This window comes from Cavia porcellus, unplaced genomic scaffold (assembly GCF_034190915.1).
Source record: "Cavia porcellus strain 051 isolate PalLab524CR breed Dunkin Hartley unplaced genomic scaffold, mCavPor4.1 scaffold_5, whole genome shotgun sequence".
Taxonomy (NCBI): domain Eukaryota; kingdom Metazoa; phylum Chordata; class Mammalia; order Rodentia; family Caviidae; genus Cavia; species Cavia porcellus.
The window spans coordinates 76,857,316-76,883,184 of NW_026947488.1; the positions used below are offsets into that span (position 1 = coordinate 76,857,316).

Here is a 25,869-nt window from a genome sequence, read left to right on the forward strand (position 1 = left end):
ATTGAACAAGTCTTCTCACTAGAGAGCTATCATTTTGATAACAAAAGCTATTCACAGTATATTGATTTCATGAGCAAATTGGTGAAGGGTAAGATGACAGCAATCCTTGAGCTTTTCAGGCACTTTTGGAGTATGGACTCCAGTATCAGGACTTTTTCAATTAAATACCATCTAACCATCTTGAAAGTGAGTTCTTGGACAAGTGGGACACTTCAGGAATTTACCAGATGTACAACGGGGTGTGTGTGACACGGATGGCCCTTTTATCTCGATGTATGTGAAGTGCATCGCAGAATGTCTGATCCGGGATCTCGCCTGTTCCTGCCTGTGATGGCGCCATGGGCTGACTTCCCTCCTTTCTCCTGTTGCAATTGCAGTTTCCCAGGCAAGGCTTGCAGCAGACGCAGCAGCAGCAGCAGACAGCCGCCCTGGTGCGGCAGCTCCAGAAGCAGCTTTCTAGTAAGTACCATTTGTCACTGAGCAGGAGCTTATGGCTCCCAGGAGATTAAAAGCAAGCAAGCAGAGGACAGTAGTGACCCCTCAAAAGTGGTGCTGTTTTCCATAGTACCATGTCCATGTTTGCTTTTGTCCACAGTGTTAGCATCTTGTCTCCAAAGGTTTAGGATTCAATCCTCTTTTCTTGGAAAGGTTCCCACCCACTGCCACCCCCCTTTAATTCAGCAGTGTTTTCCTGTTTCTTCCATCTGAACCTGGAATTGTTCCTTTTCATTCAGGGGACCCCTGTAAAACTGCACTTGTCTTGTCTTGTCTTGTCTTGTCTTGTCTTGTCTTGTCTTGTCTTGTCTTGTCTTGTCTTATTAGTGTGATGCTGACCCAAGGCCTCCTGCAAGCCTGGCAAGTACTGGACCACAGAGCCACACTTCCAACTCCAGCTGTCCTTTTCATAAAGCTGGAAATGGTCAGGGAGTACCCAGGCAATGCCTTGATTAATACAGATGAATGAGGTTAGGTGGCTTCCCAAAGTCTTGGGTATTGGAGGCCAGGACTATGTGGCGATTACTCTGTCCACTGCATCTTCCTGTCCTGCCTGATGAGTCAGAGAAATCAAACCTTGCTATATTGCTGCCAGCATAGAAGATGGCAGGGAAGTGTTTTCTTAATGATAGTCTTACCTGTTGTGCTGGTTTGGGTTACTTTCTCTTAAGTTTGCTGCCTTTCTAGAGCACATACCCGCAGCCCCTTACTCATCATACCTTGATGCTGTAGTGCAGCTGTCCGTTTCTACAGTTCAGACCACTCTGCACTGCAGTCAGGACCAGCAATCCTTTCAGCATTGGTAGTGAACCCTCTGAGAAACAAAGAACACTGGCCTTGAAATCCAGTTACCTAAGTTCTGGTAGCCACTGTGTGTCCACTGTCAGCATGGCCACTGTGCTGGAGATCATGCAGAATTAATTCAGTTTTCATCTGTGCAGTTAGGAAGGTTTACTCTGGGCCTCGGGTCATGTGCTTTTACAGTACAGAGCGAAGACCAGTTTGTGTTGAAAACAGTAATGTAACCTATTAATATCTTCAGAACAGGTATCAGTTTATGCCCAAGGGCAGCTTGATTTGAATTAGTTTTCTGCCTGGCTGCTGTGTATGTTGATTTCCTACCACCCCTGCCCCACCACATACACACACACTTTGGTGTCTCTACCAGTGGACATACCTAAGATCTTTTTTTCTCTTTAAAAAGATTTTTCTCTTATATCTTCATTTAATTTCAGTTAAATTAAATAAATCAACCTTTTTTTTCCCCTGGCTGTGGTTTAATAGATCCAATGTGTTAAACTAGTTTATGATTAAATTTTCATGGCATTTTTATTAATTTCAGAGTTCATAATTTTGCAGAATTATGGCAGAGGTTTTTGTTTTAGTATTTAGAATTAAGTATGATTTTAGTGTATTAATACCTTTTGAGGGAGCTGGTTTACTCTTTATTGCAAGAAATGCAGTGACTGTTACTTACAGAGTACGTTCTTGAATCTAAACACTGTGACTTTACATGTATTAGTTTACTTATTTCTTTAACAACCACTTGAGAATCAGGTATTATTACTGTTCCCATATTATAGATGAGGAAACAACTGAAAAACAGAAACATCGACTGATTTCCCCTAGGTTATTCAACTAACAGTAAGGGACAGAGCTGGGACTTGAACTCAGATGGTCTTCCAGAGTCCACCTCTTAACCACAGTCTGTACTCTGTTGCTTGGTATTAGCAGTTATGCCAACTAAGCTGATGCCACTGCACAGTTCCAAAAGGTTCTTCAGCCGTGTCTACTTCTGTTTTGGTGTCTGCTGCCATTTTTCTGCATGTGCTTGTGCAAATGTGCACACACAAACACACACATATGCATAGGTGCACACTTGAACAGCCCTGGCATTCAGAGCATCAACTCTCGTCCATGCATGGGCTCTCACGCAGTTTTCTTATGCATTATGTGGTCTTTTGCATACAGTTGGTAAACTACAAGATAATTTTCACCAATTACAATTTCAGTGATAACACAGAACTGCTAACTTGCTACTGTAAGCATTCTGAGAACTTTTAGTGTTTCATGAAACTTTCAGTTAATAATTAACATAGGGCTCTTTCTTAGTTTAGAGGGAGACTTTTGGGTGGACCAGTCACCCTAATCCCAAGGCCTTGTGTTGCCAGATACAGGGTTCTTTGTTGGAATTGCCCCCTCTGCAGAATTAATTCAGTGGCAATGCTTGAATCGTGTCACTAGGAACTTTTAGGACTAGGATCATACTATGGCCAGTTGCTCTGTTCCCCTGTCCCTGAGAATATTGTCACTGTGCAGTGGTAAGAGTTAAGCATTTATCTGCAGCATGAATTTATACCTGTAATTTTATTTGAATTTATTTTTCTCATTAGGTAATCAGCCACAGCAAGGAGTGGCTCCCTATGGACATTCTTCACACTTCTGAATCTGGAAGAGAAGACATGTAGTTTTATGTTTGCTCTGAGAAAAAGAAAATCACATTTCATTTATGAGTCATCTTAGAATTGTCCCTTTGGTCTTTTAGTTCTTTTGCATTTTACCGTACTTTATGCTAAATTTCATACAACGATATTTAAACAAAAGTAAAAGAGAAGTTGTGGTTTATTTTGTCACATTCAACTTCAGGTTTTTAAAAGAGGAATCATGTTGGCCTACTCCAGGAAGAAGGTGGTAGCAGACCTTTTGAAATTGGTGCTTTTTTCTTTGATTAGCAGATTTACAGAAGAATGAATTATGGTGGGTTTAAATATTTATGTATTCATTAATGATGAAATTGGTTTTTGTTTTGTTTTGTTTTTTAAACACTGTGGTGGACCAAACTACTGATTTGAAAGTCATGTTGGATTTTGACTGGAAAGTGACCCATTCATTCTGCATTCACTTGTAACGGTGAAAAGGACATTTATTTGCATCACTCTAATTTGAAATGTTTGTGACTTCATAAGCACTTTATAAACTTTGTTCTTATTTATATAGGACTTTTCCTTTTGTTGTGGTCAAAAGGTGCTGAAACAGATTGTTGCTTAGTTACCTAAACACTTCAACCAAGGCTTCTGTGAAAACCATCCTAAGATTTGTGGAAGCATATTAGAAGTAACTACATTTGAATTTGTTATCAGTGACAAAATCATTGATCAGAATCTTTGTGAAGGTACAACATGTAATCCTAAAGGCCTGGAAGAACAATGGAATTGTTCTATTTATTTACTGCCAATTTTGGCAAAAATGACTATCCATAAGGTTCTCCAGAACTTTATGCCAATTTCAGAAAAAAAGAAAAAAATCTCGCAGCTGGCCTGAGATTCTACATTCAAACTTGACATGGTTTCCAGAGACTCTGGCACCAAAGTTCAGAGGGCTCTGGTTTTCATAAAAGGTGTATTTGCTGTTTATTTTGTATGGTAAGTATTTGCTATTTTGAATTTAAATATTCCTGATGGTGTCAGTCTTGGTTATGTATTGCATATACTGTATTTATAAATTGGTGCAAAAAGCACAAGTAAAGTAAATTATACATCAAATTTATTATAAAGAAATAGTAACTATTTTAACTTTGTTCAAGTATGTGGTAATTTGCTCCTATTAGAGTAAAAAAAGACAGTAAATTATCAGTTTGTGTAACTTAAGAGTATTCCATATAATATTTTTTTAGATTTAGATGCATAAAATTTTGAATGTGAAAATTGCAGGGCATTTTAAAACATATGTGGGGGATATTTTCCCATGTTCTGTGTTAGTTCATTTTTCTTTCATATCATTTTATGCGTAATGTAGTTAAGCATACTGTGAATAGATTTGTCTATAATGAGCAAACCATGTAGAACTACTTTTTTTAAACGTAGCTAGTATGACTTTAGTAGATAATTTCTTTTGCAAGTCATTATATAAGTAATTTATATCTTCCTAGGTGAGTTACTCATTGCAAAGTTTGACTCATGCAAATGACCTCAAATACTTGTCAGCTTACTTTGCTGTGGCATCATCCATGTGAACTGCTTTGTACACTGTGAAAATATTTCACTCCAGCCTGCTCACTTTATGTTTACTCTGGGCTGGAAAAGACTTTGCCAAAACATTAAAGACCATTCTTTTCACTAAATTAATATATATCTGCTTTCAAAAAATGTATCTTTTAAGTTTCAGGTGTATCTGTATATCAGCATTTTTTCTCTCAATCATCTTTATAGTTCATGAAATTAACTTACTTCAAAGTAATATGACTCATTGGCAGAACAACTGAAAAGTGAATGTTGTGCCTAGTGAGCATGTCCTATCCTTGTTGGTTTCCAGAATTACTGGTATTTAAAATGCCATTTTTCAGTTTGAACCATATATTTTTGTAGCTCAATATTGCAAACAGCAGTAATACTGTTTCAAGAATGAGTGTTATAATTGCATAGCATTTGTATGCACTTTACATTTTGCAGGAGTTAATTTATTAATCATTTTGCACATGAAAGCTATGGAATATACCTTTGTCGTTGTGTATCTAGTTTTTTTTTTTAAGGTGAAGACGCTAAGTCATAGTAAAGCCTATAATTCTGAGTTGCTATGGAAGGCTTAGAAAAAAACTTAGAGCTATTTTTTCCCCAGAGCATTTAGAGAAAGTAACTGGAGTTTTTAAATTTATTCTTCATACTGCCTCCTACTTAATTCTCTACCCTGACAGATTTTTTTTTTCTTTTTTAGTAAATGCATTAGTTTGCATTGAAGTGTTCCCAACGGAAAGCTTTGTAGCAGTATCTGGTAATTTGTTTGATGAGTTGCAGAGAGGAGATTTTCTTAGAATAAAACCCAAGCCTGAGATCCCTTTAAAGATAAGAATTTGACATCTGATGGAGTTATACCTATCATAATTCCTGGATATTGGAATCCCTTAGACCAGTGGTGGTGAACCTGCAGCACCCATGCCACAGCAGGTAGTTGGCTATCACTGGAAGCTCTAAAAGGTTAGCCACCATTGCCCTAGCCGTAGTACCTGATTACACCGTAGGCTGTTTCTTAACAGGGTTGCATTTGTTGTTTTACTTGCCTTTTTTTTTTTTTTTTTTTTTGAGTCCAGAAATAGAAGGGGATGACTACAATGATTGTTCTTTGATGTCTTGCAGCCATAAGGTAGTAAGATTAGTAGTAATCAACTGGCCCCTCAGATGGGGCCAGCTGAAAGTTGGTATGATGAAAACACATTGAAAAGAGTTCTCCCTGTATCTTAAATGACTGACAAAGGCTAATAGAGCTCTCAGTTTTGTGTCGTGTGCTATTTGAACAAAATCTAGAGCTTAGTTTTTCATTTACAAGGCTATAATTTTAAAGTAATAGTTGAGTAGTTGGACAGATGCTTGAGAAATTACACTAGAAAGTTCCATCCTCTAGAATTAAAAAAGATGAATCATACAATATTTCCAAAATTAATCTAGGTTAAATTAGGCATGTGCAATAAATAGTCAATTACAAAAAGCAACATTTTGTAGGACTAATCAAAATGTAAATACAGTGAAACTTCATTATATATAATAGATCCAGGCTCTCCCAAACTTTTGATCATTGCATAAAAATTAATACTTAATGAAAAGAATGCTCACAAAGCAAAGATTTCTCCCCAGAAAACTTTACACACAGCTCCCAACCAGGGGTGCCTGAGCTACATTTTAATGTTATAAAGGAGTTTCACTGTATTTTAAAAATGTTTTTAATGGATGTATTTGGACAAAAATGTAAACAGCCCCCTTTTCACATTTTATGATGTATGGGTATCAAGTTGCTTTTTACATGTGGAAAAATTGGCCTGCATTTATTTTTTAAATGCAGTTATTAAATCATTTTATATTCCCTATCAATGGAAAATTTTAATGTGAACAAATGATAAATCATAATCAAAGTTGATTCTTTTCTGAAGGTTTTAGCAAAATATTTATAAACCAATGACAAACTATTTATAGGTCAAGCTGGTAAATTTACATAATGACTTCAAATTTATGTTTTCCATTGTCTCTGTTTTGAGTGCCATGCTTGTAACATTGATAGAAGATGGATACTAGGCAACTGGTAGTAAAAGAAAAAAAAATTCCATTTGTTACTGGAAAATTCAGGTGCATTAGCCATTTGTTACTTTATTGTGGACCATTTTCTCTTAATGTTTGTTATTTGTTGGCAAAATAAAAGTGCCTTAAGTTAAAAGTTTAAGTTGGGATTTATTAAAGAAATCAATATCAGTTCATAATGCATTTATTTACATGTCACTTTTGCATGTCCACTGTAAAGTTAATATTGTAAATGTATTCAAATTCATTTACATGCCTATGGCTGCCTTTGATTAAACTTCTTCGAAAAAATAAAGTCCAGATGTTGATTCTGTTCAATTTTAACTTTGTTTCTTGTCATATAACTTGAACATAAGTTGTTGCATAATCACTGCCAAATGGATTCTTTGCTATACATTTGTATATCCCAGAATCTGATGTTTGGGAATTCTGAATGACCAGGGTACCTTGTGGGTGCAGCAGCTCACTTTCAGAGATTCTCCTTTTACTTGTCCTTGAGAGCAGGGTGTGGCCAGGCATCTCCCAAGTAATTTCTGGCTTGGGGATTCCCAGGGCCATACACTGGAGCTGGAAGGCCATTCCTTCCCTTGTAAGGATGCTCTTGGGTGGGTGATTTGTGATTCGGGGCGGATAGGCCACAATCATTACTGGAATACTAATAAGTGCATGACCAATACTATTTTGAGCCTTACAAATATAATGTCCTCTGTCATAAGTTGTTGCCTCTTTGATGACTAAGGTGCCGTTTTCATGCAATATGTATTTCCCATTACTTTGAGGCCTGTCTATTATATAACCACTTGGTACAGTCCATTTAACATTTGGCTTAGGTATTCCATCCGATATGCAATGCAATGATAGGGACTCTCCACTGACACTTTTTACTGTCCCTAATGCATATGTAAGAATAACTGGCTTTTGCCCAATTTCTAGTACAATTAATTTCTCAATATATCCAACTTTATTTTTAGCTGCACATCGGTATTTTCCTGCATTATTTCGAGTTGTTTTATTGATGATAAAAGAACCATTGCTTGCTATGAGGTAGTGAGAATTTTTTGGTACGTTAGAAAGTTGTGTGCCGTTTGGTAGAATCCAGATTATTTCAGGTGGTGGATTACCATCAACAGAGCAATTTAATACTGTGGGCTTTCCAAGCTGGACAACTACTTTTTCATTGAATGGGTTTCTGAATGTCGGTCTTCTCAGCATTTCTAGCACGTCTAACTGTACCACCAGCATACTCTCTCCGCCTTCATTCTTAGCCACACAGACAAAATCAGCTGAATCTGAAAGTCTCAGGTTCCTAATTTCCAAGGTTCCATTTTTATAGACTTTTATTCTGCTTCCATAGTACGGAGCTGTGAGCAAAATATTGTCTGGCATGATCCACATGATTTGAGGAGATGGTGTCCCTTCAGCTCTGCAATCCAAGTGTTTTTTGGAGTGCCTCACAGCTGTGGCTTTAATAACAGTTTTGTTTCTATACAAACCATTGATTAGTGGAGGTTGTGGGATAACATCCAGTTTGTACGTTTTGGTATCATCCCCACTGGGGTTTTGGGCCACACATACATACTCTCCAGAATCCAGCAGTTTCACTTTGTTGATGGACAAAGACCCATTTGCATGAAATATGTATCTGTCACTGGAGAATGAAATCATGTCATTAGAAGGCAACAGCCAAAATATTTTTGGTTTGGGTTCCCCAATGACCTCACAGTCAAGAATGACTGCAGCCCCTGCTTTGATTCTCAGGGTGGTCCTGTAAGCCTGCCGTATTCGTGGGACAGCTGTTACAACTGTCAGGTGAACCTTCATTTCATCCTTTCCTAGGGTGTTCTGGGCATAGCAAGTATAATCTCCTTCTTCTGCAATTCCAACTTGGTTGAAATACAAGGTTCCATTATCGAAAAGGGTGTACCTTTTGGTCTTATGGCCACTGTCATCAGCTTGCATTGCGTTGTTTATCATTGTTCCATCAGGCAGACTCCAGGATATCTCAGGCATGGGGGAGCCAGAAGCTTTGCAGTCAACTTGGAAGTCTTTACCGTGGAGCACTTGCTTTTTGAAATGCTGCTTGTGGTCAATTTTGGCAGGTTTTAGCCTCAGGCTCACATGCATCCGGATCAGATCGTCTCCCATTTTGTTTCTTGCCACACATAAGTAGTCACCACCATCTTTTTCTGTTACTGAACCAATTAACAGGGATCCGTTTGGGTAAACATGGATACGATTGCCTATTCTAAGAAGAAAAGAGACAAATTTGAATGTGTAGCTGTCAGGAGTGAGAGAAATGTATTTTTTTTAAGACTTAAAAATGACACATTAAAACCACACTTGTGGGGCTGGGGATTTAGCTCAGCGGCATAAGTGCCTGCCTTGCAAGCAGGCAGTCGTGAGTTCGATCCCTGTACCGATAAAAAAAGAAAAAGCCAAAAAAAAAAAAAAAAAAAAAAAAAAAACCGAAAAAGACAAAAAATAAATAAAAAAATAAAAACCACACTTGGGGGGTATAATATGATAAGTTGTTGTCTTATATGGGCTTAGCTTCTCCAAGCCTTAACAGTGCATCTTAGATTAAAAACTATATGATGTGATGTATCATTGCACATAAACACTATGAAATGATCAAGCTCATTAGCCTATCTTGGCGCCTCATAGTTGCCTTTTGGGGTATGTGCGGGATTAGTTTCATGGACATTTTCTTAAACAGTTGCAGTAAAAATTTAAATCAGTTCTAGCTAATTTTTTTAAGCCATTTGCTGAAAGATAAAATTATATAGGTATAATTTAGCACAAACAAGTGTATATCTCATGGGCTACAAATGAATCTCCTTTTCATGATGACTTAAAACATTTCAGTGGCAAGCGGAACTTTTTTTATGAACTTCTAGATACCATGGCTTCCTTGACCATTCTATGTATCAAATTGATGAGCCCACAAAAATTATTTTGTGATATATATGTAAAGAAAACTGTAATTTCACGTAAATTTTAATGTTAAAATTATTCCCTGATTCCTTTTGAAAGGTATTAGTAACAAAACAATTAGTCATCTGAATGAATTTTAAAGTGAATTTCATTTTATTTGAGGATGCTAATGTAATACTTATTAGACACTTACGACAGCATCTATCCTCCATAGACAGCTGTGAAATGATTGATTTCTTTTTTTCCCTGAACTTTATAGTCACAGAGCCTGCCATTACTACATTTCACCACCAGCTGGCAGAACATTCCTTATAAAATTAAATCTTAAAAAAAAAAATTAAATCTAGTTTTTCAGAGACTACTGGAAATTCAGTTGATGCTAGAAATGGGATCAAAGAGACAGGTGAAAATCTATGTGCATGAATTTTTGTTTCTTTTTTCCAACAGGTGATCAAACAAAAATGAGGACTTTCATAGCATAACTGCTAAGCAAGTTAAACAACCTTGCATGATTTTTAGTTTCTACCCAACAAAAGTTTTGGAAAGTATTGCATGTAGAACATTCTAAGGCCTATTGGTGGTATTTTTTGTTTTCTCAAGTGCAAAGAGAATTTCTCTCACATATAAATCATGGTGAAATCTTCAAAACAGATGCATTAGTAAAAGGAGACTAGCAATTGCTTTGTACTAATTTTTAAAATCTTCAAATATTTCCCTCATTATGCAACTGAAACACTGACAGATTTAGTAACTAGCCCTAAGTCAGGCCAGTCTTGTGTTTTTTCACACTGCTACATACACTTCCACCTGCCATTATTACTGCTGATGCTTTCTAAAAGCATTAGCTATCAAACTGAACCACACATTGAAATCACTTGTGGAGTGATTTTATATACTGGTGCTTGGATTGCATTTGGAAAGTGTGACTCAAATGATATGGGTGTTGCTTCAGCATCCATTTTACTAAAGTTTGCTAGATGATTGGATCCACCCTAATCAGTTCTCACTTGTGTCAGGATTTTGTCAGTGGGACTGAATTTATGAAGCTTGTTACCTAGCTTCACTTTCCAGAGATTGCGATTCAGTAGATCTGGCCAGGGATCTAGGAATTCACTGTAGCACAACCTTGCAGGTTAATTAAGAACAATTAAGTTTGAAAACCAGCCTCTAATTTTAGTGTACACTGCTGTCACTTGAAGAAACACAGATTGTGAAAACAAAAGCAGGGGCCTCTGATTGAAAACTTATTGGGCAATGCTAATGCTACTAGCAGAGAGACTATCCTTTGACAGCCACTACTTAGGGTGACAGCACCACACCCCAAATCTGATGCATTTCAAGGAAGTAATATGTAAGAGCTGTATGTGACATATAGCTATATGTAAACATATTGGGAGAATTTATTTTTGAAGGAAGTTCTCTCTGAGTTGAGTAAAATTCTGTATACAAATGCAGATAGAATGCATCTAAAATGAAGAAGTGTCTTTACATAAATCTTCTGCTCAGAGACAAACCGGGCAACAAAAGAACTATCTTGTGAGAAGAGTGATGAGAATCTGGAAATGAGCAAGGAAGTGATGGGACCCACATTAACATGGAGAGTTCAGAAAGCAACGCAGAGGAAGGAACTAAGCTCATTACCACCTCAATCTCAGTCTCTGGTCATGGAGGGCATCCTGTGTTGCTGGGAATAGGTAGGTCAGAAAATGCCAGAAACCTCAATTGTAGCAGATTGGCAGACCTAAATACTGGAGAATTGCATGGCCCTTCTGGTCTTCAAGTCTTACATGGAGCTGGCTGGTCTAAGAGTGATTGCTTTGGTCCAAGAAGGAATCCATCCATTTTGCCCCATATCCGCAAACTTAAACTGCTACAACAGCCTGAATGCCATCTTCACTTACTGCAGCCACTTTGACTTCTAGAAGCCTGAAGCCTATGTGTCTCTCACAAGCAAGAGAGAATCTTAAAGACCACACCAGAAAAATGTCAAGTCACATATAATAGAGTGCACACTGGAACAAGTTTATCAGCAGAAGTCTTAAATGCCAGGAGAGAGTGGGATGGTACTGAGAGAAAAAGACCTGACAAACAAGAAAAATACATGAACCAAAATTTTCTATCAAAAACAAAATATTAAAGATTTCCCTAGATAAACATAAACAATTCATTCCCACCAAATCAACCCTACAAAAAAGTATTGAAGTGGTCCCACACAATCAAAAATTATATACCATCATGAGAACATATGTAGATTTAAAAGTTTACTAGAGAAATGGTTCCATGAGCAAGAAATCTTAAACAAGTTACCAAGTCACAAAAATAAGAGTGATAGAAAAGAAGAGAAACTTAAAGATAAACATATAGTTAACAATGATACAAAAAGTTCATACCTATCCATAACATGCTTTTAAAAGACCGATGAGTAAAGAATATATAATGGAAATTTAAAGATTTGTGGGGAAGAATGACATTACAACATGTCAAAATCTGTGAGATACAGCAAAAGCAATGCTGAGTGAAATTTACAACAATAGGTGGGTATGTCCAGAACAGGAAAAATTTAAATAACCCAACAATATTTCAAATATGTTCCTCAAAGATTTAGAAAAGCAAAACAAACCCAACACTAAAGAAATAGGATCAGCATATAAACTTGAAAAGTCAACGAAACGAAGGAGTTTTTTGAAAGAATAAATTTAACAGATTGGTAGCTAGATTTTTAAAAGGAGGGACCAGAGTGGGGAATGGACTTAAAATCAGAGTTGCAAAATGAGACATTACAATTAATAACATATAAATACAAAGAATGTAATATAATACTGTGAACACTTATATGGAAAAAATCCTGAAAAAACTACAAAAGTAAATTCCTGAACACATAAAACTCACCAAAAAATCAAGAATGAGATATAAACTTTAATAATGATCATTTGAAGTCCTTCATCTTGTGCTGGGAATATAGCTCAGTGGCTTTGTGCCTGTTTAGTAAGCCCAAGATCATGAGTTCAAGTCCCAGTTTACCATCTTAAAAATTCTAAAACCCAATTGCTTCCTTGCTAAATTTTATAAAACACTTGAATTAAGTCTGGTTGTTTTTAAACTAATCCAGAAAATCTATATGGAAGGAACTCTACCAAAATCTTCACAAACCAGCACTATCTTGATAGTAAAACCAGATAAAAAGAAACCTTTAGACCCATATCCCTGAACACAGATGAAAAATGCTCAAGATGATACTAGCAAACCAGTTTCAACAGTTAATCAAAAAGATCATACACCATAATCAAGTGAGACTCATCCCAGTGATGCAAGCATGGTTTGATATGAGCAAATCAACACACATGATAAAGCACACCAGCAGAATCAAGGGCAAATACCATATGATCACTTAGTATATACACAAGAAGTGTTAAGATTCAATATCCTCCCATAGACTTTAAAATTATGAATAAAAAGAATATGTTTCTAAAACATCTATGAAAACCATGAACTATATTCTGAACAGGGAAAAAGTGAAAGCATGTTCTGTATGACCTGGAACAAGACAAAAATGTCCATCTCCTTATAAATCTGGAAGTCTTTTAGCAAGAGAAATTAGTTAAAAGAAAGGGCAATCAAATCAGAAAGCAAGTTACATTGTACATGTCTGCCGATGGCATCCCATGATTTTATACATAAAAACTTAAATCCTTTATGAAAAAACTTTTAAAACTTGCCAATAAATTTAGTAAAGCTACAAAATACAAAAGGTAGCATTTTATACAGCAATATCTGGTAAATGAAAGTAATCCCATTCACAATAGCTGCAAAAATATAATATTCAATAATAAATTTAACCAAGGACATGGAAAGGTATCTATACTGAAAATAATAAAACACTGATGGAAATGTTTTATAAGATATATTATAGGACAGAAAACTAGAAAGATAGGTTCATGGCTTAGAGAAATTGATACTGTTAAAATGAACTTATTATTCAAAGTGATCTATAGACTCAATACATCAAGATACTAATGGCTGTCTTCACAGAAATAGAAAAATATCCTGAAATAAATATGGAGCTACAAAAACTGCAATAGTCAAGTAAAAATGATTCTAAGGGAGAAAAATGGAGGCATCACAATACCTGACATCAAAACATACCACAAAGTTCTAGTAACCAAAATAGTAAGGTACTGGTGTAGAAATACATATCTATGGGACAAAATAGAGAACCCAGAAAATAATTGTTGTGGTTTGTTTAAATGTTCCCCTAAAGCCTCATTCAGTCATGGAGGTGACTGAGTCTAGTGTTCATGATTGGTTTGTTGTCTAGCACTGGGATTGGTGGTGTGAGTGCTGCACCTGCTGAAGGGTGGGTAGCCAGTTTATGATATAGGGATGTGTGCTTCTTTTTCCCTTCTGCTCTTATTGCTTGCAGCTGCCTTTCTGCCATGCCACCCTGCTGTGGAGCCAGCTAAGTATGGACTGAAACATCCAAAACACTGTAAGCTAAATAAACTTTACCTTGCTTCACTGTGAGTGTCGGGTATTTTGTCTCAACAATCAGAGAAAAGTAACCAAGACAATAATCTAAGATTTTTTTACAACTATTCCAAGAATATACAGTGGAGAAAACACAGACTCTTCAATAAATAGTTCTGGAAAAATTGGATATACATGTACAGAAGACTGAAACTAAATATCTTCCTCAACTGTATATAAAAATCAACTCCACATAGATCAAAGATCGAAGTGTAAGATCTAAACATATGAAATTAATAGCAGAACACAGAAAGGAAACACTTCATGATATTAATGTAGGCAGTGACTTTGGGTAGGATTGCAAAGGCAAATACACCACAAGTAAAAATATACAAATGGAATTACATCAAACTAAGAAGCTTCTGCATGACAAAGGAAATAACAGTTAAGAGACAACTTACAGAATGGGTGAATATATTTGCAAACTATTCATCCAGCAAAAGATTGACATCTAGAATGTATAAAGTTCAATTTAAAGTGAGCTGAAGTGAGCTAAATAGACACTTTTAAAAAGACATACAAATGGTCAATAAGTTTATGCAAAAAGTGCTCGGTATCATTAACCATCAGTAAAATGCAATCAGGCTACAATGAGGTATGATCCTACCAAGATAAGGAGTGGCTATCATTTTTTAAAAAGTCAGGTGCTGGCAGCAATGCAGGGTAAGGGAGACTGTTATACATTGAAAGTGACAATGCAGTTAGTATGGCTGTTATAGAAAACTATGAATTTTCTTTAGAAGCTAAAAATAGAAGTGTCATATGATCCAGCAATATTACTACTAGGTATATTTTCAAAGATGATAACAGTATCATATCAGAAAGGTAATATACACTACCATTTTACTGTACACTGTTTAAAATACGGAACAAACCTGTTACCAATTGGCGGATGAATGGACCAAGAAAATGCAGACATAAGAAAATACTGCTCAGCCATAAAAGAATGAGGTCCTGTCATTTGCAGCAACGTAGATGGAACTAGATATCATTCTGTTAAGTGAAATCAACCAGAACAGAAATAAATGCATATTCTTGTGTGAACTAAAAAGGTTAATTTCATAGAATGGAATAGAATCCATCACAAGATATTGGGGAGTTCTGTGGGCAGAAAAGATGGAAAGAAGTTCAGTAATGGATACCAAAACACAAAAAAAAAGTGTAATTGCTTTTCTCATCACTGAGTCACAATACCAAATATCCTGAAACTGAAGAAAGGATACGTTTATTTGGTTCATATTTCAATTCATGGTTGACTGGCTCCAAGACACAATAGCATGGCAGAGGGAGAGATGGAGGGAGGGAGAGAGGGAAAGACAGAGACAGAGACAGAGACACTGCTAATGTCATGACAGCAGGCAAACAGAGTGAAAACAAGCTAGAAAGGGAGATATAACCCCCTGTGTACAATGACCTAACTCCTCCAGCTAGGTTCTACCTCCTAACCATATGTCCTCCAAATCATTATCTTTGAAAAGCCTTACCCATGAGACTCTTGGGGGACATCTAGATATTGACAGTAACATTCTGTTCTAGGCCTTCAAAAGACTTATGTACATATTATTATGCAAAATCTCTCAACTATTCTAGCATTGCTAAAAAGTCCAGATTCATAATATCTGAGACTTAAGGTAAACTCTTAATGGAAAGCCCTTGCAAAACTCAAAAAGAAAGTTAAACACAGCTGATGTACAATGGCACAGGATAAACATTTCCATTCTAAAATGAAAGATAGGAGAATAGAAAGAAATTAGGACAAAGAAAGGCTGAAAACCAGCAAATCAAATATTAAATCCCAAAGTTGCATAGTCACATATCCAGCATTCAGGGAAAACTGGCAAGAGGTGAACAAGTGGCTTGGCTGTCCCTGCTCCTGTGGCATTGTTGGTGGTTGTAGTTTTCATGGCCTTTGCTTACTCCTTAAGTCTGTCTTCAGATATTTTACATTCCTAGCATCTCCCAGTTCCTGGAGTCTCACTGCACTTTTGGCTTTACTCTCACAGATTAACACAGTGTCATGACACAAGCACACTTGCCAAACCTCTTGGCTTTCTTTTGAAATATAAGTGGAAGCCTCCATGACACCACAGCACTCGCATTCTGCATGCATGTAAAACCAGCACAATGTAGATGGTGTCAAATTCTGCTGCCAGATTGAACCCTAAAATAGCTTCACTGCCTCTGACTGCCTTGATGGCTGGGCTCTGTTAAAAGAATCCTGAGGAACCAATACCCTAGGTGGTCATTCTGGAGCATGGTTTACTGAGGTGCTCTTTTTATATTAAAATCACTTTGCAATTTTGAGGCTGTGAAGGTTGAGTCCTTGTTGGTTCCTGACATGTCCTTAAGCTGTTTTTCCTATTGTCCTGATTGATAATGCTTCACTTACTTTTAATCTTTTCAGCAACCATGATTTCTTTGGTAGGACTTTGTAGGCTCTTCCTTTTTTGGGGAAACTGAAAACTTTTCAGATTGAAATTTTGCTCCTGGTCCTCAATGTGCAACTGACTAAAAAGCCCCCAAAAGTTCCCACCACCATTTTAATTAGTCTTCTACCCTTAATCTCAGTCTCTTGTAGTCTCAGGATATGAGCAAAACTTAGACATATTTTCTGGTGGAGGATAATAACATATGGCCTGAGGTCCTATTGCCAATGGAGCCCTTGTTCCCAACTAAAACCTCCTCACCCTGGTATTTACAAGGGGTGTATTTCTCTTGGCATCTGAGTTTCTGAGCTCTGAATTCTAATGAGAGCCTCCCATCAATTTTAATTTTAAACATTTTAAGGCTGCTTCTCCAGCTGGCATCTTCAAACTATTCCAAACTCCCCTTACAAAACAGTTCCAAAGTTCTGAACAACAAGCATCACAGAAATGACCCCACTTCTCTGCTTCTAAAATCTCCCAGTTATAGCCCTTGATGATAGCACAAAATGCCAAATACCCACAATTTAAGGAAGCAGAGATTTATTTTGGGTTATGCTTCAACCCATAGTCCACTGGCTCCAAGGCAAGAAGGCCTGGCAGAGGCCCATAGTGGAGGAAAGCTGCTCATAGCATGGCAGACAGGAAGCCAAGCAACAAGGAAGAAGCTAGGGAGGCAGATTACTCCTTCGGCCACACCTCCAGTGACCCATCTTCTGGAACTAGACCCCACCTCTCCAATAGCAACTCAACTATAGGCCCTCACAATCCATTCATCTTCCAAAAGCCCTGCCTTTAAATGTTATAAGTGTTACATCTAAATGGGTAACATTTAGATGTAACAGGAAGAATTAGAACTGTTTTCTATAGCACAGTAGAGTAATTATTGGTTGAATAATCTGTAATATATTTCAAAATGACTAGATGAGTACAAAATTCTCAATACATAAAGATTAATGTTTGAAGACATGAAAATACTTGTTACTTTGATTTGATTAATACACATAGTATTTTGTGTATTAATCAAGTGAGACAAGTATTTGTCTCACCAAAAATAAAATAAATTTTGGCACATGTGTTATATGCATGTATCAATTCTCCACAATGAATGAAATTGCAATCATTGTATACTGCAAATATGTACTAATGAAAAATAAAAATCAGATAATTAAAATGATTTTTAAAAATCAATGCAAAAGCAAACATCTTCACTCTTTCAAAAGCATTTCTTTTCAAATTTTCTTTGCAAGTGATTCACCTGAGGATTTTTCTTGTAAATAGTGTGGATTCTGATTAAATAGTTTTGGGTGGAACCTGAATTTCTGTACTTTAGCAAGCTTCCAGATCATAAAAAACAAGATTCTAGAGGAAAGAAAATAGTTCTGAGCTGTCCCATAGGTCACGTAAGTGATACTAAAAGCAAGGGAAACAAACTAGCAGTGTAGAATCTGGATCATCTTTAAAAAAAAAAATCTACAACAAGCTTTTTGGTTCAGCTGAGAGATTTTCCAGAAAAAGAATTTGCTTATTTGGGATAAGTTGTGGATGTGTATGTACTATCATAGCTGTGATTAAAGTATTCTCATTTTCAGATTCTAAATTCAAACTCCTACTTCTTTGAATTGTGGAGATAAAGCTTGGGGAGTGTTTTGTTTTGCAGTAGAATTGCAATTTTTTTCTGTTGACATGCCCACTGTTCAGAACTAGAACTTTGAATTTAAGTTGTAAAAAAGAGACAATCTTCATCACAGCTATGATTATTTTTACCTTCATGAGGTTATTTTCAATATAATCATTAAAGTTTTCATTTTCTATTAACTTTTAAAAAATAGATTACAGTGCCTCTCATTGACCAACAATAGCATCTACAGTCTTAAACACATTTTTGCCTATTCCACAATAAAACAATATTTCTGTGTTCTAAAAGTATTTTGTCAATGCAAAACATAAACAGCCTGCCACATTTCTTTGCTATTTAATTCTAGAGAATTGGTTGGAATACCTAACCAATACTTATTCTGAGATGCTAATATATGTTTTATAACACTTTTCAGATATCCTTTGGACTAACCTTTTAAGGCATTACCTTAATTCTTGATAAAAGATTTGTATTGTTAGAAATTGACTTAATGTTTAGTAAATGCTCAGATTATAGACCTGTGTTTACAACCTAAATTTTCACCTTTGTCTGTAATTCTCACCATAAGTACAAAGTTTTCATACTTCCACTAGTTTATGTACTGGAGATTGAACTCATGACCTTGCACTTGCCAGGCAGGTGCTTATGCCTCTGAGTTACATCTCTGGCTGGATAATGAAATTTATATCTAAAACTGTGAATAACAATGAATAGTCTTGAGGTAAGTGTGAATTATCTTCATGTGCTGTGTTTATTTTTAAATGCATTAACTTTTAAGTGGTAATTCATACCAATAAAATGCTCACTATAATTTAAAGGCAGGAATAAAGGGCTGACTTTGTAAAAGTAAATGAAAATCTAATAAGTAATATATTAAAATATTAAGTGTCATAAATGGGGATATATGTAGTGGATTACAAATACAAACATATGGTTTCTAAAGTTCAAATTCCATAGCTCATCACTTAAAATTTTTAATTTTAAACTAATTGTTACTTAATGCTTAGGTAAGTTTGATGACTTATTTGAACCTGAAATTAACATTTGCTTTTGAATTAAAACATCAGAAGTTAAATTTATTTTGTCTATTACCGACTCATTCTGGCACTAGATAAAAATGTATTCTTCAAGTTCTAAGCATATGTATAAATACATTCCTATTATATACAATGTTTTTCTATGTGAATGTTTTCTATTAATGAGAAAATAAAATGCTCATCTTCATCTTTTTTTCTGGCATATTATGGGAAACAACTGCATAAGTTCTGAAAACAGCAAAAATGAATGACTCATTTTAATTATTGTTTTTCAAATCTAGGTCTTAATACATCCCAAAATCAGCTATAAGATGAATATTAGTGTGCCTGTAAAGAACATATTAAAGAAAGTTGTGTTTATTTATATGTCTGACAATATCAAAGTGATGAAAGTCCTGAGAACATTTTGTCTTGTGAAGATCTTAATATCGTGACTTTTGTAAAGTGTTTTGCAATTTTAGAAAAGAAGAAATTACTGAGTAAAGACAAAAATTTCCAGTAGGAGACTCAGAGTGAAATGGAGTGTGTCCCTCTAGAACTTCAACAGTACCATGAAAATTTTCTCTTTTCGAATATAGAAATTGCAAGTGAATTTACAGTTACCATTTTAAAAACTGCCAAAAGGTATGAAAGCAAATGAGATTCTCATTTGTCTTTCATGTAACTATTATAAACTCAAGAATGTGACCCTTAGAATTCAGCATGTAAGATTAGTTTTTTATTCCAATGATCTCAAAGGTACTGTTTCATTGACAAGAGTTCACTTTATGTGCAGTCTGTGCATTTTTAAGAAGTGCTGTTAACCTTACTGTATCACCTTTCCCATTTCAAAAGTTATGTACAGCTATGCAGATAAACCAGAAAATTCCAGGACAAAGATATGGGCTTACCGGTGCCACTGGTCGACAATAGTCTTGGATGGTAATCTCCAGATTATTTTGGGTTTGGGCTCCCCTGTAGCTGAGCAGTTCAGTAGTAATTTGTCTCCTATGTTCACCTCAGTCCATTTCTGAGAGGCAACTTCTATCCTGGGTATGGTCTCTTGTTCTTTCACAGTGAGAATTACCACTCTTCTCTCTGAGCCTGTGGAGCTGGTAGCAATGCACTCATAAGTGCCCCTGTCTGCAGGAACTATATTTCTTATATGCAGACTCCCATTTGAATACAGGAGCACTTTGGAATTAGTAAACTGCAATGGTTTTACCTCAGTGCCATCAAAAAGGACCCAGTGAACAGTGGGCTGAGGACTTCCTTTTGCAGTACAGGGCAGTGTCAAACTTTCACCCCAAATCCCTACAATGTCTTGCTTTTTTTGCTCTAGAATAACAGGGGGAGCTGCGATGACTTGTATTTTAACCAGCCATGAATCCTGGCCAGCTAGGTTGCTGGCGATGCATTTGTAAAAGCCACGGTCATAAATACTTAGATTATGGATGACCAGTGTGCCGTCGGATGTTACCAGGGCCTGAGTCTTTCTCTGAGATGCTTCTGAGACCACTGTTTGGTTTGCAAGAATCCAGGCAATTGTAGGGCTAGGCCTACCTTCCACTCTGCACTTCAGTCGCACAGTGCTTCCAGAATGAACTGTGATCTCTTTGGTATGTCTCTCCAGGATCCTGGGGGGATAGGAAACCACAGACAAAGTGACATGAAGGCGGTCTGTGCCAAAGGGATTGGATGCGGAGCACAGGTACTGTCCACGGTCCTGAATGCTGACCCTCTGGATGGACAGGGTGCCATTGGGGAACACGTGGAACCGGCTCTTCTGCTGCCTTTTAGACAATTCAATTCCTGATGAAAAGAAAGAAATTTATAGCCATAGGTCACCAAAACTTGTATAGGATACATAAACCTGTCTTTTTGTTAGGCTACTGAGAGTAAATACATTTCAAATTTAAAAATCTAGTTTTCAGATTGCTAAAGTTAGTTATTCTTGAATTTTTAAAAAATTACATAATTTAAACTTAAAAACTGGATAGTTTAGTGCAATAGCCATTCTCTTTTTTTTAAATGTTGTTTTTTGATATACCTCTAAAGTATTTTAAAAAACATTATAAATGAACATGTTTTAAAACCTAATGAGCCAAATTATACAAATATCAAGTGAGAACATTTTCTGTATTTTGGAGACTAGGATTAACTTCTGAAGAAATTACTTGCAAATGTCTTCAAAATACAACCTTTTAGGGGCTGGGGATTTAGCTCAGCGGCGTAAGCGCTGCCTTGCAAGTGCATGGTTGTGAGTTCAATCCCAGGTACCGATAAAAAAAAAAAAAATACAGCCTTTCCCTAGTGTTACAATTAAAGATCATGGAGTAAAAGAAAAGTTTCAAATACCTGAAGAGACTCTGGTCCAGTGGATGGTGGGCAGGGGATTTCCAATAGCCTCACAAGGAAGCAAGCCATCTGAGTCAGCTAGAACAGTAAAACTTGCAGCTTTTCCTCCGACTATTCTGGGCTTTTCAAATGTATTCCTGGACAAAATGTCAGAGGAAAGGACCGTGGAAGTTATTTTTTCCACAGGTTTCTTATCAAATCCACTCTTCTTTGCATTATTCTGTCTACCCCAATGTGAAGTGTGAGAAGTGGGCTCCGGCAGGCTGAGAGTGGGAGACATACTGGCTGCTGGATTCTTGTCCTTTTCAAAAATGTCTGGGTCTGACTTGTGCCAAAACTGGTTTTCTGGCTGAGGAAAGGGCGTCCATTTAGAAATCTGTGGTTTAACTGTTGTGTTTAGGACTGACGCGGGAGTAGAATACAATAGGTCATAGTAGGTAAAGTGAGTGGTTCTAGTTGTGAACTCAGCTTTTGGGTGCACTTTCCGTGGTGCTGAGAGTGCTTCTGCTGATTGCTGTGAATTAGTATTATTCCTTGAGGATTCATGCAGCTTGACCATCATATCTGTCATCTTGAAAACAGATGTTCCTGAGCTGTCAGTAGCTGCACCTTGAGCAGAGGGAGGGGAGGTAGGCATGGACATTAGAGGGGCACTGCTACTTAGGAATGGTGGCGTGGTTGAGAGACTAATTGTGGTTTTCTTAGTTGTATTCTGCTCTGATAGTCTAGAAAAAGTTGTTTTGGAAGCAATTGTGTTTTGCAAAGTCAGAGTGTTCTCTTGGGGTAGTTCTTTAGTTCCATTTGCCAGATTAGTAGTTCTCGAATGCTGGTCAATTTTGCTCAAAGATCTACTTGTGTACTCTAGGAGGGAATGAGTGACAACAGAGATATTTGGCTTGACTGAAGTTTCAGTTCTAGTCAAAACAGGAGGTAGCACAGCAGCAGATGTAGAGATGCCAAAACTCTCACCAGAAGAGATGTTCAGATCATTCTTATTCTGAGGCTCCTCTATTCTTTGCCATTTTTGTGCTCTGGGTCTTGCTGTTTGGATTTTATTGATAATGACAGATGCAGAAGCAGTGGGAAGAGTTGTTGGTGTTGTCTGCATCGATGTGAAGCTTACTGTACTTGATTTTTTGCTTGAGTTACTAGGAAACATAGGGTAAGAAGGTGGGAGGATAAGCCCCTTCCTTGATAGGACACTTTCAGGAGCGTGTGTTTCAGTGATATTGTGGTGAACTGTAGTTGAAGTTGCTGGTGGAATTGGTGTCAGGCTTGCTGAGAGGGTCGTGGAATGGAAGGGGATAATTTTATTTGTAGGTAAAGCAGGAAGTATTTTAGGAAGCATTGTGGCTTTGCTTTTTTGTAAACTAAATTTATGCAGATTCTTTAATAACCCTTTTGGATTGTGCCTGTTTACAAAGATCTGATGCCAGGGAATTTTCCTTCGTGAAATTCCTGTAATGCCTACAGTAATAGGCACAGGTGGCTTGGTAGTGGGATGTGAAAGAGGTAACATAATCTCTGAATCTCTTTCAGCTTCCCTGGTGCTAGACTCACTTTGGTAACCATTATTTACTGTAAGAGTTTTTTCCATCGATATAGATCTTGAAGAGTAAGTCAGGGCAGTAGCAGTTAAAATTTTCTGGGTACTTTCAGAACCAAAAAATTTTATCGTGGGTGTTATTGTCTCAGTATCTACAATTGGCTTGTTTTCAAACAGTGATGAAAGACTCTGAGCTGGTGTTATAGACTCTTCTGTTGTGACCTTAGTGATCTCAGCTCTGGGGAGAGTGCTGGGGGAAGTTTCTGGAAGAAACAGTGCGGCTGTGGTGGAGGAAAGTCTCTGCCTGGGTAAACAAGATGGGCACGTCACAAGCATCTCTGGAGCTGAAAATGCAGTAGTGCGTTCTTCAGAAGAACCTCTGGATGTTGACCTCACAATGCTGTATCTATGCCATCGGAGAACTGAGTTTCTAAATGGGCTGGTTATTCGTCCTCTGCCCCAAATTTTCCTCCATCTCCCAAAGCGTCTGGGTAGTGAGATGATAGCTGTATTATTTCTGAATATCTGGAACTGAGAAGGGACAGCAGTGTGTGGATCTGAAGATACTTCAGAGGTGCTAGGGTTTTGAGAAATGTGAGAATAGAAGTGATTTCTCCTGGGCTCACTGGCTCTTGTTACAGGTGTCTCATGATCGTCTGTGGTATTTACTGACTCTGAAAGTGTGTCTGCTTTTTGGTTAGTACTACTGTCAAGCATTTTAATGTGGACATCATCAGTAATAATCTCCCCCTTTATTGGAAATGTGCTTAGAATATGCTCTCTTCTCCCCATCTGGTCAACATCATGAAACTCAGGGACTCCAGATAGTAATGGAAAGGTGGTAGTTGGATTTTGGTTGGTTGTGTCTTGCATTTTGCTTGACATGGTTGGGTTTATATTCTCTGACATAGTTGTAATTTTAATAGTAGGTTGCAGGATTTGTGGACTTACAAGTGGGGAGACTTTGGTGCCAGAAGCAGTGTTTGTTACAAGGCTGTGAGATATTATTCTAGATTCAGCAGTCACTGTTGCTGGAACACTAGAAGCTCTGGTTGCCAGTACTATGAATTCCTCATCTGGCAAAAGCATGCCTGAAGAGTCTCCTTCTTCAACAGATATTTCCACAAGTTGAGTGACTGGTGGGGGTGGCTTTGCTGGGGTATTTTCTTGTTTCTCTGGAACGGCATTCTTTTTAGCTTTTTCTAGAAATTCTGCCCAGCGTTGGGGGTCAATTCTCTGAGCAGAGGGCAGAAACTGCCTTCTGTGCTCCCTAAAATGTCGTTTGGTTGAATCTCCACGCTGCTTCTGTAGCAACGCCTGATAACTATCCTTCTTAGCTATCCCTGAGACCTGTTTTTGAACCGCAGTCCTCAGAGCAGTAGCTGTAGGGAGCTGTACAGCTGAGAAGTCCTTAAGGTGAGCACTGACATCAGGTACATTGAAACCAGATCCATCTGTGTCCACACCCTGCTCCTCTGGCCTTTGATCTTTTATTTTGACAGAAACTTTAAAAATCAATACATCAACCCCCAATGGGTTGGCCGCTACACATTGATAATGACCTTGATCTTTTTGTGTAATGTGGGATATTCTTAATGTGTCATTGGTAAGAATTTGCTTATTTTTTGAGGACTGATAGAGCACAATACTTCCTGGAAGAACCCAGCTAACAGAGGCATCTGGAATGCCAGTAGAATGACATGGAAGATCCAACGTACCGCCAATGAAAACTGTGCGATGAATCCCATTTTCTTGAGCAGCTCCTGCATGGGGCTCTACTACAGTTATCCTATAGGTAAGAATATCTGCATCATCATAATTGGTGCTTATGCAATGATATATTCCTGTGTCAAAACTATCAGCCATCTGGAGTTCCAGTTTTCCACTTTTGTCTATTAGAATCCGCCCATCCTCACTCACATAAGGAGCTCTCACTTTACTCCCATCAGCTAGAAGCCACTCCAAGTGTGGGGTGGGATCTCCTTGGCCTGGACAGTCCAGGGCAATGGTCTCACCAACCAATATAGTGTGTTCCAGCTTGGTATTGTTAAGCCTTGAAATCATGGTCCATTTATGCTTCACTGGCCTCATTTCTGCTCTTGGTAAAGTGATCTGAGCATCACTTGAGTAACGGATTTGTAATGTAGTGAGTGTGGTGGCTGTTCGGTCCAGCTGCAAGGAAATTCGGTCTTGCATTAACCAAGAAGGATCTGTGCTAAGATCAGCCTCTATATTTGTAAAAACATCTTCTGGCTTAAGAGCCACTTGTTTATATTTGTAGCATAATCGCGGTGCTTCAATGAGCAAATGACTCCTTTCTAGTATCAGGGGAGAATCACTGTACAGTGCCAAAACTTGCCACACCAGCTGGATGTGATTGTAACCCATATCACACACGAGAAATGTAGAAATGGACATATTTAAAATGATGTAGTCATTTTCATCAGTGAATGCAATGGGCAGTGATCTCGATGGCTTTTGGATGCTGCATGCCATGTTAGCTTCATTTCCATTCTGGTCTGTTATATTCAAAGTGAGGGATCCAAAGGGTGCCATGAAATCTTGGGGAGACACTGAGGCAGAATCATTGTCTTCCAAAATAGTCAAGCTCTTTGATTTTAAGGATGAGTCAATCATTGGCTTCACACACAGAAAAGCTGAAGCTGGGACTGTAGCCAAGGGCTTGCTTTGAAAGATCTTGGGGTCCATGCAAAGGGGACACTGCTGAAGGCTGGAGGGACTTCTATCTTTTTTGCATTTTACTACATCTAGGAAAAATCACAATTGAATTATTATCAGTTATGGGCTCTTTATAAATTAACGTTGAAAAATATTTCTGACAGAATTTGAAAAAAATTGAAATTTTAATGTG

At 37.4% G+C, this 25,869-nt stretch overlaps 2 protein-coding genes across 10 annotated transcripts in view; one reads left to right on the plus strand and one right to left on the minus strand.

Annotated features, from left to right (window-relative positions):
* The window catches only part of Med12l (mediator complex subunit 12L), a 276,541-nt gene extending 269,660 nt beyond the window's left edge, over positions 1–6,881 (plus strand). For all 9 annotated transcript variants that reach the window (XM_063249179.1, XM_063249183.1, XM_063249180.1 and 6 more), the window contains 2 exons: positions 378–459; positions 2,889–6,881. In XM_063249179.1, coding sequence (XP_063105249.1) covers positions 378–459; positions 2,889–2,941 — 135 coding nt within the window. In that variant the 3' untranslated portion in view covers positions 2,942–6,881. The remainder of the gene's footprint in view (positions 1–377; positions 460–2,888) is intronic.
* Igsf10 (immunoglobulin superfamily member 10) overlaps positions 6,688–25,869 on the minus strand; it is a 29,339-nt gene continuing 10,157 nt past the window's right edge. Inside the window, exons 6-8 of the mRNA XM_003476292.4 lie at positions 21,452–25,765; positions 20,005–20,905; positions 6,688–8,802 (exon numbers count right to left, since the gene is read on the minus strand). Coding sequence (XP_003476340.2) covers positions 6,894–8,802; positions 20,005–20,905; positions 21,452–25,765 — 7,124 coding nt within the window. The 3' untranslated portion in view covers positions 6,688–6,893. The remainder of the gene's footprint in view (positions 8,803–20,004; positions 20,906–21,451; positions 25,766–25,869) is intronic.